Source organism: Cygnus olor, chromosome 5, assembly GCF_009769625.2.
Source record: "Cygnus olor isolate bCygOlo1 chromosome 5, bCygOlo1.pri.v2, whole genome shotgun sequence".
NCBI classification, from domain to species: Eukaryota; Metazoa; Chordata; class Aves; order Anseriformes; family Anatidae; genus Cygnus; species Cygnus olor.
Window position 1 is genome coordinate 8,585,731 of NC_049173.1, and position 16,974 is coordinate 8,602,704.

The following is a 16,974-nucleotide window of genomic DNA, read 5'->3' on the forward strand; positions in this document are numbered from 1 at the left end:
TGAAAGGGAAAAGAAGCAACTTCTTGCTGCAGTGCAAGTTTTGTATATTTATTATTTTTTTAGTCATAAGAATGTGTCTTGCTCTTGGAGTGGAAGATTTGTAATTGTAGTATTTGTGGAAGGTAATTCTTCATTGTCAGTCCAGACCTGCTGAATCTGGGGAGCAGATTTATGAACTTCATTCTTTGTCTAAGATTTTAGTCAGTTCTGTGTATGCTGGGTTCCTTCTATCCCATGTTTGCGATAAGGTCTTAGAGCTTATGGTGACCTGGTATTCTGTTGAAGGAGCCAGCAGAACCAGTAATAAATAGATTAAAAAAGCTTACAGTGCTCAGTACTACCGAGGCGACATGCTAAAGAACCTGTAGACCTTTTCTACAAAAACACTTGTGATAAGTGGTAACCTTGAGTTCCTGTGGGACTTCAGTGGGTAGGAGGCGTCCTTTCCTACTTCTGCTTCACCATGGAGACACCACGGTGCTGCACCTGGCTTTCTTCCCAACTCTGTTGAAACTTAGGATCTCCCGAGCGCTGCTTGCTAACCTTGGTTAATCTTGTTAATGCTGGTTCTTTGTTGGCGTGTACCAGATTGGTGTGTGATGCAAGGTGTACAGTTCATTGAGCTATATTGTTCCTGCATTGACTTGACTTCTGCATCAGAAATGTGTTGTCCTTCGTAAGTTATAAATAAATGAATAGATTTGTTAATTATATTTTAAAATCATATTTATGTGATCTACGTTATTGCTTTACAGATGCATTTGCAAAACCAAGTAACTGAATTTATGCATGATGGATTGTTTTCTGTGTGTGTTTTTTTTTTTAATCCAGTTTTAATGATACAATAGTCTAATATATACACAGGCTTTTTCTTATCAGTGTTCTGCTTCAGGTGACATAGTTGGTAGGTTTTGTTTGGTTTTGAAATTAGAATGGCATTCATCTAGTGCATGGTTTTTAATGCAGCTTTATTATCTCTCTGGAAATGGAGTGGTCCAGCACACGGTAGGAGAGGGCTCAGTTCGTTTTCTGCTGGCCCTTTGTCAACCAGAGAAGATTTTAATCAGACCGCGTGTAACTTGCAGTGGAATTTGTTAGAATGACTAAAGAGGTAATGAGAAATATTAGACAATTGATGGTGGTGATTAACGTTTGGCTGGAATACCAGTGGCAACTTACACTGTGGTTTTATGGTGTTGTCAGTGTTGTTTTCCTGAGTGGCACAGCAAAATTAATGATGAAAGGACAGTTTCTTTCCTTCCTCTTTTGGATGAGGGTCATGACCTAGGGTAGCAAAGAAGAAGAAATTATGCTTGTAGGCGTAGTGGTTGCCTTGGGACTGATGATTTTAAGATTCATTTTCTCCTTCTACTGACTATACTCATGTTTGCCTCTCTCTGTGCTGTGCCTGAAGAGATGTGTTGAGAGCCCTAAATCCTGGCCAAGTCAATGGGGCAAATGTCTCCTTTTGAGTCAGGGATTTTAAATTAGCTTGTTTTCAGCAGTCCCAAATCCTTCAGGATGGCTATACCTGTAAAAAGGGGAATGGAGAATTGCAGGAATATGATTTGGACCAAAGCAGTGCTTGTCCACCATGTATTTTTAGAAGAGTCCTCTTCCTCAGGGGTTGAAAGAATATTTTGAGTAGTGAGCGCACAAAATGAGTAGAGGAAAGAGTACAAGAGTGCGAAGTGAGATTTCTTATCTACTGTGGGGTGTTAGACTATACAGACTTGCAGTGGGTACTGTATGTGGAATCTCACTCTATCCTGAAACGATCACTACAGACATAACAGGCCCAGGTGTGGTAGGCCGAGAGCAGGCTTACGTGGTAGCTCAGGGGCCAAAAGAAGTCAGCTGCCAATGGACCAGAAAAGATGAAAACAGATTTCCCTGAGACATTTTCATTCTTTCAATCTATATAAATTTTTAAAACAAAGGTTTTAATAAAGATGTTTCAGCATTCAGGGATTCAAGTGTTTGCCTGAAATGGCTCAAGTAAAATCTTTAAATTCAGATCTTGTCTTTCTGAAGAGTGCCTTAAATTGGAGGTTGTTCAGTGCTACAAGATGCTTTCTTAAGTTTCCTCTTCTGGAGATGTTCAGGAAATACTAGAAATTGGAGAAGGGTTTTGAATGCGTCTCTTGCTCCCCACATTTGTTTCTTTGTTAGAGAACTACAAAGGCCGTATGTGTGTTTGTTCCTGACTCAATGAATATGTAACGATTTATACAAATCAGGAAATCCCTACAAAAGTAAATGAAACACGGAATACCTAAGAGTTCTCTGCACCCTCTGTTTGGGTATTTCCCTGGCTTTTAGTCTCTGAGCTGGAGCCAGCAGATGTGCCTCCTGTAGCACCAGAGTGCCATTAGCATCTGACTGTTCGTGCTGATGAGCTGAATTTTGTACGTTTTTGAGTAGAAATGCTGTTCTGAATCCAGAAAGATGTTAAGTTTTGATGAAACTTAACTTTATCCTTTTGTGGTTTAAAAAAGGGGGGGAGGGTGCATTTTGATTATTTTCAATTTCAAAACTGTCTAGCTGAAAATCTGAAGTATGCTATTCTCCTCAATACTGAATTAATTTTGAAAAATTGGGTCTGTGTTTCTCAGCCTTTTATGTTGTTCAAGAAATTTTATTTTTAATTTCCTTTAATGTTCACTGAATATGTGAAGTGTACAATAAACTAATCAAATACTCTATGCTGTTTCTGCACAGGGATGTGCATTTAATGATGGAAACACTTTTGCTTGTCCCGATAAGAATCGAGGAGACAAAGTGTTAAAAATTTCTGATCGTGTTGTACCCAGGACAATTGTCTCAATTGCTTCTAACATTTGATTCTCTTCTAAGTTACATGTCTTAATCTCATTGAACTTCATGAAGTCTAATATGGCCTTAATTATTTGGTAGATCAGGACTGCAGAATGTGAGAGATGAAATTGTGGTTATGCTGGTTCCCTCTTGTGTGGCACATACCTTTATGCAGGGGCAGCATGACTGGCGATGGAGAAACTTTTTTGTGTTGAAGTGCTTTAACCAGCTTACATCTTCAGTGTGGCTCAGTGTGTGGTTGCAGAAGTGTTTGTGATGTTTGCATGCAGGAGACCATGCAGGAAGCAGGGAAAGGGAGGGTGATGCTATTTTGTTGGAAGTGCTGACTTAGGTCATACTGGGCAAAAGAGATCTTAGAGGTTTAAATTTCCTGAGATTTTCCTTTTGTCTCTTTGATAGTGATTTTGAAAAAAAAAAAAAAAAATCAGGCAACTATTGCAAATTGTGTGATTTATTTATTTTTTAACAATAACATAAAAATACAGGGAAAAGATTCTAAAGATATTAGTTAAATGACATTTACTGTGTAGATTTTCTACAAGTATGGGTATCACTGGCTGTGTGAAATGTGTATTAAGTTTGTTTCAGAATACAGTGCTTATTTACAGGAAAATACTTTGCTGCCACATCAGCTGAATACAAAAATTGCAAATGATATCACTTTCATGTTTGGGATGCTATTTCTTAACTATGCTCAGTCAAAGTTTCAGATTTCATGCTTTACTATAGCTTTGTGAAAAAGTAGTGTCAGTAATTTTGTAAATGTGGAAGGTGTATAGTCCATTTATCCCTGCAAAATAAAAAAAAAAAGCGTTACAGACTTCTAATTCAATGATATCTTAGGAATTTAGGTAAAACTCAGAGCATTTGAATACTTGCTGTAAATGTAATGTTCAAAATATTTTAATAGCTTGTTTTGAAAAATCTACCTATTAGCTATTGGTTCCTTTCAACAGAATTTATTGGAATCAACTTGGTACTAGAAAAAGCCCCATCTGTATCTCAAGTTATAACCTTAAATTATATGCTGACCTGGCAGTAAAATGATGTTAGTGAGAAAAGTCATAAATTTGACCTTCGTGCATATTGTGTTTCCTAATGCAAGCACCATATCCTTACTCTTTGTAGTGTAGGTTTCAGTATACTGAAAATACACTACAGCTACTACATATTTGACTTCTAATAAAGCACATTCGATATGTATATGCAATAGCTCTTAGTAATAATGGATAATAAAAATGGGAAAAAAACAACCAAGGACAGAAAGGGGATTTAACTTAATTTAGTGTATTCATATATGCTTAATTCTCCTGTTTTATAAATTTCATTCAAAGGTAAGTGATCTTACTGATAGCTGAATGCCAAACTAGACTGCAACAACTCCATTGTTGAAAAGTACACACAAAAAACAAACTGTGACCTGAAAAGTAAACTTCCAGAGGATTATATGAGAAAGTTTACTTACACATCAAGTATCTTAGCTGTAATTGTTCTGGCAGTTGATGTACATAAAATGAACAAAGTGGCTTGGCCCAATATTGCATTAACAGTTGAATAAATTAGTGTGTTCTCCATTGTTTATTTTACCTCCTAAAGTGTGAAAAAATTGCACCTTTGAACAGTAAACTCTATTGCCATAACCATCTGTTTGCAGTTTCATTACAAACTCCTACCAGAATAACCCTCACTTTGAAGAGAAAATTGATATGGGTTGTAAAAATTATAGTCTATGACCTTAGGTTTTATGTCTCTTTAGGTATCCCTGGTGTGGTCTCCACTGGTGTGTATTATGATTTCTTCAAGAAGTAACTTTGTCTTCCAGCTAATTTCAGATAAGAAGTCAAGTCCATGCTTCAAAGAGTTTGCTGTCGCACAGAGCTGAGCACCTTTGTCTCTCGTTCAAGATCCTTAGATGTAAAACAAATGTAGTAGATACTACAGCAACTTTGCCCTTCCCTGCCCAGAAATGCTGTGTCAGCTGGAGCTGGCACGCTGTTCTTTAGTGAGTAGCTCGGTTTGTCCCTGTGAATTTTGCTAGACTTAGTCTTACTTACAAAATTGTTAATATTGTCAATTAAAGCCAATTAGCAGCAGTAGTTTTAGTACTTTAGACAAAACATTGATTTTTAATGTAATGAACAGTCATCAGTTTGTATATTTTTGGATGCACGTTCCACAAAGGCACTAAAACCAGTCATTTCTAACTGAAATATTTGAATAGTGGTTAAGTTAAAAACTGCAAAGCACCATTATTAGTAATCGTGATGCTTTTAAAATAAACATTCCGGATAGTTTAGTAATGAAATCTTGCAGGCTTTGTTTAAAAAACAAACACCTCCCGCTTTCCTCTTGAGCTTAAACAGTGGCTTGTTTAAAAAACAGTAAAATTCCATAACACTTAAACTCTTTTGAAGTAGGTCTTCAACATCAGCAAGTAATTCTGCAAATTGCTTTTGAAGATGAGGCTTCATTTACTCCAGCATGTGCAGTCTGATTGAGTGGATTAATGGGTGTGGCTGAAATTGTAATTTAGGCTTTTTTTGTGTGCATGTCTTTCTCTCAAAAAACGCCTTATCAGATGCATCTCAATATTCTTGCAATAATTTTGAGTAGACCCACGAGTACTCTTTTTAATAGTCGTTGGTGAAAATTTGGTGTGTGTATAATGGCATTACATTCATGCTAGCTACTTTCTTTTTTTTCCCCATCAGTTTTTTTTTTTTTTTGAGAGTGTATTTTTTTCAGATCACTTTCCAGAACCAGCTTGCTCTGTATGGTTACACAAATGCTAGAGGTAGGGTAGGGATAGAGCAGTTCAAGTTATGCAGCTGGGGTAGAAAAAGGGGCAGCCTGGGTTTAGATTGACTTTACAGTGTTACGAGACAGCACCCTTGGACAGAGTTTAACAGAAACACTTCATATTTCAGAGAGTAGTTATGTAATACGATAGCCAAGTGTAAGGCAGTTCAGTAATACTGACGTGTTCCTTTGAAAGGAAGAGAAAAAGGGCCAGGCACTCGACTCATGCAAATCGGAATGATTTTATTGATTACTTTTTTTTTGAGTTGTATGTTTTTATGCCATTTGAGAATGCTTCTGTTCATTTTAAAAGATATATAATACTTTCTGTAAAATTTGTAATTATATAAAGAGAAGAAAAGAGAAGACAGCTACCTCCCTGCTTCTCACAAATCAAACCATTGAAATAGACAAAAAAAAAAAAAAAAAAAAAAAACCACAACCACAATTGTGATGTCATTACTTCAAACAGGTTTTATATGCAAAATAGCTTGTTGGGGATGATCGTTTCTATACGAAAAAGTTGAATATAAATTGTCCTTGAATATTTGAATGTCCATTTGCATTCTTTTTTTGTGGATGAAAAAGATATTTTGATACAGCAGGGAAGCTCTCTAGCTCCTATAAACAAAAAGAGATGCTAAACACCACCCTAATTTACTAATCTAACGAAACAATGGGGAGCAATTAAACTTCTAAAGCATATGGAATGGCTGTTTCATTTTATCCTTAATTGGAAAACTGCACAAGTCCAAACATGTTTTAGCTGTCTTTCCCTGTATAATTTCTGTTCCTCATACAGGTTTCACAATATTATGTTGACGATTTTTGCTTTATTGCTTTAAAATAATCTGAAACTATGGAGGTACATGAATTTTTTGGCATCTAAACTGGTGGTTTTCCTTATTTATTTGTTTATTTAGACAACTTCATTGTGTTTGGCAGTGTTGAAAATACTACACAAATATTCAGGCAGTGCAAGGTAATTTGATCACTAGTTGTCTGATATGAAAGTGAAAAGCGTAACGTATTCAGTCCTGAGTTTGGCTTGGCCTGGAAGTACAGCTCATGTTGGCACGTCACTGTGGACACTGAAAACATCATGTATTGATTATATATAGCAAAGAATTATAGCATTAATATTTCACCTGGCAAGAAATGGTATACACGAGGTTATAAATCCTCATATGTTTCCACTAAAAATTGCTACAGATATGACATCAGATTCTATTAAAGTGAAAAAAGAAATGTAACAGGGAAATTTCAACTGATAGGGGTGCTTCTTCTGCATTGAGGGAAGAAAGAAAGGAAAGGTTCATTTCCAAAAGGGTGAGGGTTTAAGTGGCAGCATCCAGCATCTCCTGTCTTGCTAGGTTTACCGCAGGGTAAGTCCACTCTGTGTAGCCCAAGAACTGTGGCTGATAGAGAAGCAGCAGTTAATGCACATCTTCAGGATATATTTCACCATTGTAGGAACAAACATTTTATAAACCAAGATGTACTGAATTACTGAGTTGCTGTAACTGCAAATTTACCTCTGGGCGGTTGTTACTGATCATAAAAAGGTGAATTTGACTGAAAAGCATTAAGCTAAGACCACTTAAGAAAATGAAGGTAACAAGAGGCTGCAGGAACTGGCCGAGTTGGTACAGATTTTTGTCTGTCTTCAGGAGTCAGTTACTTAATAAAACGAAGAGTTTGCTGTTCTCTTGCCATGCGGTTCTGGGCAACGAGGAGATACCTCAGCAAGAGAATGTGTAGTAAGTTTCCAGATAGAGGTTACGCCATGTGCTCTGGTACTAAACTGTATGGATGAATTTACGGAAGATTGGTTGAGTATGGGAAAGTGTGCAATAGAAAACAAATCTTACAAATGCATTTCATGAAAAAATACTCCTATACTTCTAAGATTTTTTTTTTTTCTCATGAGAACAGAAGAAAGCAAAATTTGATTGTTCCTGTAGGGAGTTTTATTGCTTTGTTACGTGTAAATGATTAAACAGGGAATGCACACTTGCTTGGCACTGCTGACTCTGGTTTAAGACCGTTATTTGCCAAATAATTCTCTCTCTTTTTTTTTTTAACCTGTAATGCTATTATTCTATTGCTTGAAGAATGGTCATAATCCCTTTGCATTGAGGGCATTAACTGCTTTTGTGTCTTAGAACTGTGAAAACAGAAGACTAAATGGAGCAGTGAGGATAGAGTTATTTTTATGCTATAATTGCATCAACTTCAGGAGTTCAATTTTTTTCACAAGCATGGAACATTTATGTCATGGATAACCGCTTTAAACCCAGCCCAACTGGTAGAGGCTAAGGGATCATTACTGTTGTTTCTCATTTTAACCCTCATAACCTGTGCATGTAGCTTATCTATACCATAATGTATTTGCCTTTCTTCCTTAACTGCCTCTGTTTGTTTACACCAACTTTGTCTGGGCTCTAACTGAATTGTAAGATCATTGAACAGGAACTGTTCCCACTAAGTATTTTTAATGCCCATCACAATGGGTCGCCAAATGTCTCGTTGTCTCTCCTGTTATGTAAACAATAAGAAGTTAATCATTGTCATGGACAGTTTTTTTTTTTTCTTTCGTCTTTGAGTGGCATATGTGAAGCTAGTTTGCTTATTTTGGACATATGTCCCCAACATTTAAGTTACCTGCTTTCTTAGCCTGTTACCAGCCTCCTCAGAAGTCTGTAATGTAAGGTAAGAACCCCTTTTACTGAGGTGGCTTTGGTGCAGCTGTACAGTTCTTGGAAACTTTGGCTGCTGTCTGTCCGAGCAGCGCTTTTCTGTGGATTAACATAGGAGATGCTGCTGGCCAATGTTTTCAATTCAGCAGCTGTTTAAATTGTCATACTTTAAATAATACAAATTAAAAAGGAGCTTTATGTAGAGTCTGAACAGATAGATATCTTTACTGCTTAGGTCATGTATGATATGTTCAGAGCTCCTTACGAGAAGGTTTTCTGTCATTTAAGTTGGTGCAATTCTAATGTAAGGTTTGGTTTTTTGAATGGTTTGAACTCCCAACAATCACTACAGGAAATATGTTACTGTAAACCTTCATGATGAGGATTTGCTTTAGATAACCTCATTTTAACTGTTGTGTAATGATTATTACCTAATGTTAAAGAAACATTTAAAGAGTTTTTTTTTAGTGTTGTTGCACCTACAATGCTAGCATGTTTTCAATTTACACTTGAGAATAAAACTTTACATTTCCTAGCTTAGGTTTTATTAAACCTTAAATTAGGATGTTTTAAAATGTATATATAATGCAGTTTGTACCACAGGTTCCTCAGAAGGAACCAGTTCAGTGCCCAGGTAGGCCTTAGCCTTTCTCCTCGGGTATCCAGCTATGACAGAATCTTCTGTATTATGGGAAATACTGACCAATTGTTTCATACTCACCATCACCATGTCATTCATGATTTTACAGGCTTCTGCCATGCCAGCCCTTAGTGTGGCCCTCTGCATAGGCTACATTAAGCTGTGTGGTATGGCCTGCTGCATCATTACCTCTTTCTCTTCCTCACCATCCCAAAACTCAGTAGCACTGGAAGGGTCCTGGTCCTGTTACTTGTAACTGCACCACCACACCACTAATTCACTTATGTTATTTGTGAGCAGATCCCCTCCTTTGGGAGGAGCAGAATGATCGTTGGGTGAAGTCCTACATCTGTCCCTCCAAAATCATGTTGAAGTGCTTACTCCCTCCATTTGAAGAAGTCACATCTACACAGAAACCCACTTTGGGGGGCCCTGCAGGGCTCTACACAATGGCAGAGACCACAGCCAAACTGCAGGGGTTTTGCTTTTTGTTTGTTTGTTTGTTTTTGACAGCTGGGGATGGTATCAGTGTAATGCTGAGCGTTGCCACATGTGGAGACACATTTCCCAAAAGCATGAGCTGGTTCAGGAGCATCTCAGGTAGCAGAACATGTGTTGGTACTGCCCACAGGGATGAGAAGGAGGAAGGCATTCCAGCTGCCCCCAAACTACTATTGGTAGTCTTTATTGGCTAGATTGGGCTAAGTCTTAAAGGAGTTTCTCTAGTAAGCAAAGGTTATCTTTTGCACAGGTAACCTGACAGCAATGGGACCACATCATTCAGACATTATATTGCATAAGGTATTAGAGGAAAGCAGAGGACAGCTATATCCCTGGTGCAGTGAGTCTTAATGGCATTTTATCCAGACACAGAGAGAGTGTAGGTGGGAAAAAGAATGGTATTCTGATCAGAGGCTGCAGACAGGTCCAATTTATCTGTCACAGATGGTGTGAACAGGCTACTGCCTGTAAGTATGGCAATGAGCAGGTGCAGGAAGGGTCTTAGGAAATGGTTTCACGGATAGAGGAAGGACAGAGAATGTGGAGATCAGGTATGGGTGGCATCATAAACAGCGCTTTGCTGGTAGGAGCCGCATCTGCTGAACTTGTATCCACTGTCAGCACTTGTCTAGCAAAGAGCTCTGTGCAGTGCGTGGTTGTCCTGCAATGACGTGAACGGAAAGGGATCGAGTTCGCTCTGTGTGGACTGGGAAGCTTGTAGTATGCTGCTGTAATTCTAAGTTGTCAATACCATTATCAAGTCAGTCTTACAGACAAAATGAGCAGGACTTGTGACATGCTATTGCATGCTCAAGTAGTGTATAGAATTGGCTATTTGTGCTTGCTTTTCTGGGAGGGGGAGAAGGAGGGAGGGACTCTTTAATTTGGATGCCTTTTGGAGGCATTGTGTTCTGACGACCTTCAACTGCCTTCTATCAAAGGTCTGAAAGAGTGGTCTGGGGAAGCATTGCTCTATGCGTCCTCTATTCTTAAATTTTCCTTTCACTGTTAAAGGCAAGATGGACATCTCGCCTGACCTGATACGGCTTTCTTACGCAATTTGTGCTTATGTAAGTAATCTGTCTTCTGAGTAACATGAACCGAAGCTGTCTTACATGCTGCCTCCCCTGGAATACAGCTTTGTTAATTTACACATACTATATGCACTAGTTCATCATTGCAACATGACAGAATCTGATCATTGAGCACAGAAGTAGAGTGTAATTACTTTGTAATTAAAGATTTACCAAATCAATTGTGTTATATACTGTATATGCTGTGAAGAGTATCAAAACTGCTATTTCAAAGAGATAAAAACTAATGTAGCGTTGACATATCTCCCTTTAATAGAGACATTTCATATTTGAAGGACTGTTGTTTAAGTCAGTTTTAAATGTAAAGTGTTAAGTGTCAGTGTTAAGATCTCACAGCAATCTCTTATGCTTACTTCTCACACTTCAATGAGAGATGCTTTGATTATTCCTTAATAGACATTGGAGAACGGACTACTTAATATAAATATATATGTATTAAAATGAAGAACATTAAGTGTTTGAGAGAGCCTTTATATTTCACAAAGATGCTTCTGGTTTTTGGGAGTGATGTTGATAACTGATACCTTTTAATTCCTTGCTACTGTCTGTAATTGTGGTGATAAGAGAATATTGTCAAAGGCAGAAGACAGGATATACAGAATGGGACGGTTAAATTTAACAGGTAGTCATGGCTACTTGACTTTTAAAGGCATGAATCTTGATGAGTTCTGCAATTAATATTTTTGTCTTAAGGATAAGATAGGTATATTACGTACAGCTTTACATGGTTGGAAACTGGTTAGAATTAATGTTCTGTAAAGTATGTAAAGCAGCATAAGAACCATTGGTAACTATTTACATGCTATTAATAATTAGCAACATTCATACTAGTCTGTTAGGAAAGAACCATGCATTGGGTACAATAGGAACTCAACTCCATACGGTTGGGTTCAAATTACATTTGACTTGGACAATAGAGCATGAATGGTGCTCATTTGAGTTTCTGCCATTGTAAACAATGAGATGTTGGAATGTTTCATTTGTTTATTGATTTATTTATTTGGACAGGTGCAGGTTGATCATATGAAATAAATTCGTATTCAAATATAGACAGACAAGACCTCAACAACATTGTCCAGTCTGAGTATATGATCATAACCAGCATCTTGAATGGACAGATTAAAATTAATTTAACCTGTGGCTGGTTTTGAATTTGGGTCTTAAACTAATCAAATTATGTTCTAGAGAAAGTGCTTATATGCTGTCCAGCCGCTTAGAAAATAGAAAAAGTGAACTATTTGTCTATTTTTATTTTTTAAGGTACTAAGTTTCTTCTTTTACTTTCTGTTAAAAATTATTTGCACGTCTGTGTGGTAGATTCTGTTAATGTTAATGGGGCTCACCCATGAGAAGAGGGCATTCAAATCTGATGGATCCCATCTGGTTGAGGCTCATTCTCCAGGGTGTAATTTTCCTCAGCTATTTGAAACCCTTTCATAAGTGCTCCAAAGCAATCAGGTTCTATAATTTGCAAAATGATGGCAGGAGGAAAAAGTCAGGAGGATCACACCATGGGAATCAGTATCACAGGACTAATAGCCTAAATCAATTCTAGGATATCTGTGGTGCAGGCATTTCTGCCTTCTCCATAGCTGGACACCCACATTTCTCTCAAGCTGACACTACAAAGGGAGAATGGGTGGGAGCACATCTTACTGTTTGCGATAGTGGAAGGTTGAAGCTGGAGAACCAATATGAAGGTACATGCAGAAGACATTATCACTAGTCCACAGTTTCCAAGTTGCTCATGGCAAACAACAAACCGCATAGCAATCTGCAAGCAAGAGAAAATCCCACACGTTAATGTTGTACAGGTAGTAATAAATCTACAAAAGGATTGAGCAGACCTTATGAATTTAATACATTAAACTATATTGCCACACAGCATTGCTCTGTGCTATTGAGTGTTGCATCTATGTGTTGTCATAGTCCTTTCATAGTTCCTCTGTCTCTCACCAGGTGGAACAGATTGGATGTACACTCAGCTTGATGACCAAGGGTTTTAATACTTCAGTTCACACAGAATTTGCTGTCTTTATTTCTCTTTCAACATTATGTTACGTTTAAACAATGACATGGCTTCTCTTCTGATGCGTGCATTTGATTCCTGTCAGTGCTACAGAAGTTATGCACAGGCACCAATGGAAGAGTAGACTAGAGTTTCTCTTGAGGTGGACAACTGTTTATAATTAGAGCTGTGGGAGTGAAGGCAAACGCTGCTAGCAAGCAAACAGTCACTCTTCGAAAAAGCTCGGTAAACTCATAAAGCTCAGGAGCTTAATCTCTGAACCAGAGTGCTTGTTATCTAATCCCCACCAGCTGTTGTGTACTTGGTAGCCATGACATCTGTAATAGAGCTGAAGGGCCTGTCAATAATGGTTGGCACCTTTACCCACCAGCTGAACCTGATTCTTCTTTCATTGCTTGCATTTACCTGCTTTAAATCATTAACCAGTTGCTCAGGGTTTGACCATCCGTTTAAGCATACTTCATAATAGAGAGCTTGTGCTGCTCTTCACATTAGGCATGTTTTAGGTTTGTAGGTCTTCAGCTGGTCTGTTATTTGCCTTGCTAATACAAGAAAGGTGTCAACTGTCAACCAAAAGAATTTCCTCAGGTTGTATGCTGAGTCTTTATACAGACTTAAAACTGATGGAGGAGGGAAATACATCGAGCTGTTCTTCATCTGAAAAATATTTCCACGTATCTAATAGATAGGGTACAGAATTACATACTATATAGCGGCCTTCCAGTACCTAAAGGGGGCCTACAGGAAAGCTGGGCAGGGACTCTTTGTCAGGGAGGGGAGTGATAGGATGCGGAGTAATGGTTTTAAACTAAAAGAGGGTAGGTTTAGATTAGATATCAGGAAGAAATTCTTTACTCTGAGGGTGGTGAGGCACTGGCATAGGCTGCCCAGTGAAGGGCCGGTGTTCAAGGCCAGGCTTGGATGGGGCTTTCGGCAACCTGGTCTGTGGAAGGTGTCCTGGCCCATAGCAGGGGGTTGGAACTGGATCTTCTTCAAGGTCCGTTCCAACCCAAACCACTCTGTGATTCTATGCATGTCTCTGTTACCTGGTGTGTATGAACTGATGAAAGTGGTTACAGAACATAGAATATATATGCAATTGTGTGTGTGTACTGTTGAAAAGTGGTTGTTTTCAGGGGTTTATTTCAGCCGTGTTACCTGTGGTACCTGTCATTTATTAATATAGCGGAGGACAATATGACTTGCGAGTAGTAAACAGTGACACAGTAGAGGAGGTAAATGCTGAGCTGTCCTGCAAATATAAGTCCACTTCTGCACATGTACCATGGACGAACTTAGATCTGTGGGTTATTTTACTGGTTGAAAGTTAGCTGTATATAGCTTCCTAGCACCTGAATGAGTAGATTGGGGTTTGGAGTTGACACTGTGGCCAGAATTGGGCCCAAAGACTACCTCAGTCGTTCATTAGCTGTCAGCCTAATACTGTGGACTAAAGCTTCAGAAATCCTTAAGATAGTTCTCAGCATCTTTAATACTTACTGTCAAAATCCAGAATAATGACATCATAAGTAAAACCAGCACTACTGAGTGTTCAAAAAATACCTTCTAAAATTTTGTTCAATTTCATTATAGTCAGTTTTCATTTGGAATTAATTTTACTGATGCATTTATATATTTTTTCCACAGAATGGCACTAAGAAGTTCTGGGACTTTATGAGGACACATGACAGGTAACAGATGGAATCACATTATTTCCTTTTGTCTTTATGTTGTATTTCATACTCTTCTGCTGGTCAAATCTTAGTATATTGAGTCTCTTGTTTGTCCTCCAACTTCCTCTTCAATTCTTACTTCTTGCATAATGCAGATACTTCTTCACTATTTTAAACAGAATTAGCAGAAATTTTAAAATCTTATGGTTTGTTACGTCTTTCAGTATGTTTTGTCTGTGCCTGACTTTTCAGATGTTAAGAGTTTTGGCACATGATATACTGCACATGATGTAATGATATAAAAGATGGAACTAAAAGTTTGAATTGTATGAAATTTTCTTCTCTGAGTGTGAATATATCGACTGCGGGAAGGACTCTGTCCGCACATAGTTAACCCTGTTATTTGTGTAGATAAACGGTCTGGGCCCAAATATGTGATCATGTTCCTTCACCTGTGAATATACAAGCCCAAATATTGCCCTACAAAGGCTCATAAAAAAAGGTCTAAAGTTACGGTCATACTGTTTGATTTTGTCACTGCCAATTATTTGGAATGAGGTGGAGGTTTTGTTTCATGTTTGATCAAATCTTAGTATTGTGCTTTTTTATTTTTATTTTAATCCTCTCCATCACCACTACATAATAGTGTTTCAGGCAAACCCTAATTCAAGTGACTTTGCAGATGTCTGAAACCTTTTCAGGCCATGCGTTTTGTAGACCAAAATGCTCTCCTAATCACCCAGGAAGAAATGGATGGCCTCTGACTTTCTGTCTTTCCAATTGTATTTTTCCTATTAAGGAGGTAAAGTAGTTTACTCCTGACTCTAAAGAATGCAAAATAATAACAGCTAGGGTATGTATGATACAGACGCAGGCTCAGAGTTATTAAGTAGTAAAGTATTTGTCTCTTTTTAAATGTATAAAGATGTAATCTGGTTACTGAAAATTCAGGTATTGGAAAATAAAAAGCAGAGGTAACAGCTTTTCCCTAGAAAAAAGGATTTTCTGAATTTATTAATGTATAAAATGTAGAAAGCACTAATGGCAAAAGAAATTGTGACACAACCAGAGTCATGTTGAGAGAGATATTCTTCTTGTGTATGAGTTAAGTAAAATCAATTGCATTTTCTGAAATTTTGCTCTGTCAGAACCTTCTAAATCCTTACAGTGAATGTTTTTGTATGTAGGCTCTTGAAATGGATATTTATATCACTTTAGTGATAACAACACTTTTTATCAATCTAAAGATTATGAAGGTAAAAGTTCCAAGAAGACTAGGAAAATATTAAATTGATTAAAAATGCCTGTACTGCCTGAGGTTAAGGGAAGAAAAAGGAGTGATATTTCACTACTGAACTTCACACTTGCTTTTGGAATTTGCCTGGAAGACAGTTCTGTCTTTGCACTTTGTCTATCCATATGGGCATGTGCCAGGATTTATGAGCACAGATACAAAAGCTGAAATGATAATTGATTGCTGGAAATTTAATATATGCCTTGTACTTTCAAGCAAGTGAATCCAGCCTCAAGTCACAGTGCTGAGAAGAACGTATCTTCCAGAAGAATAATTTATGTTATTATTTTTGTTTTAGCTTCAGATTATCACTGTGTGGTAATGTGTGATATGCAACTAACCGAGTGGGGTAAATATTAAAGGATCAGTTTTCCATGAACTTCTTGAGAACAGTATTTCTGAAGGACTTTTGTGAACATTTTTAAAATAGTTGAGTACATAACTGTATAAAAAGGCTACAGCCACATGTCATGCCAGTCATCTCTGGTCACATAACATTTGTTAGCTTCAGATGTACAACAGCTGCCATCCTAACTTATTAGTGACTACTGTTGAACTGCAGAATGCCTCGCGCTCTTTCACAAGTAAATTCATTGCAACTTCTGAAACTTAAGGTAATAATATGAAACCTCTGTATATGAAAACCATGTTTTTTCATACATTCTCTTTGTGAATGCTAAGTCAATTATTATCAAAAAGATTAGTTAGGTTCAGAATTCCTTATAATGCTTTGAAGCCCTACATTTTACTGTATTTTTGTAAGACAGCTGTGATGCTAGTTATATGGAAAAGTCGTCTTGTCTAGTTGCTGAAGTGTAGAGGACTTTGTACTTAGAGGGCCCTTAGAGGTTCATTGCTCTTAATGAGGGATAAAATATTGAGGGAGGAGGGGCTTTCAGGGCATGTGTCCTGTTGGTCATGATTTCCTTTTCCTAGTGCACAAAGTTAGGAGATAACTGTCTCCTTCAGAAAGATTGTAGGAGTCTTCCATAACTGAGATAACTTTTCAAAAGTACTTAAAATTTATTTTATTACTGAAAATGCTATAACACTGGTAAATGCTCCATTTTTTTTAAATGAGGTTGTTTACTTAAATAGAACATATACATTGGAACAACAGATCTACAAAGTATGCATATGTGTGTATTATATATTTACATAAAATAGATATGTGCAATGAATTTAATGATATCTAATATTAAAAAAAAATTGCTAATCATATAAAAACAGACATTGAGCCTAATTCGTGTCTTTATCTGTTATCCTCCTTCAGCAGCACAAGTAAAAGTGTTTATGACGGACTTCAGTGCCATGTGACAGTAAACTCAGAGCTTGTCTTTTCTGGTTCCTCTGGGAACCTTGTGTTTTTTCTCATTTTGAATAAGGCCAGCATAAGCCAACATTTAA

At 37.5% G+C, this 16,974-nt stretch overlaps 1 protein-coding gene across 2 annotated transcripts in view; it reads left to right on the top strand.

Moving 5' to 3' along the window:
- The window catches only part of NUDT14 (nudix hydrolase 14), a 60,182-nt gene that overhangs the window by 14,080 nt on the left and 29,128 nt on the right, over positions 1-16,974 (top strand). For both annotated transcript variants that reach the window (XM_040558810.1, XM_040558811.1), the window contains exon 2: positions 14,248-14,291. In XM_040558810.1, coding sequence (XP_040414744.1) covers positions 14,248-14,291 — 44 coding nt within the window. The remainder of the gene's footprint in view (positions 1-14,247; positions 14,292-16,974) is intronic.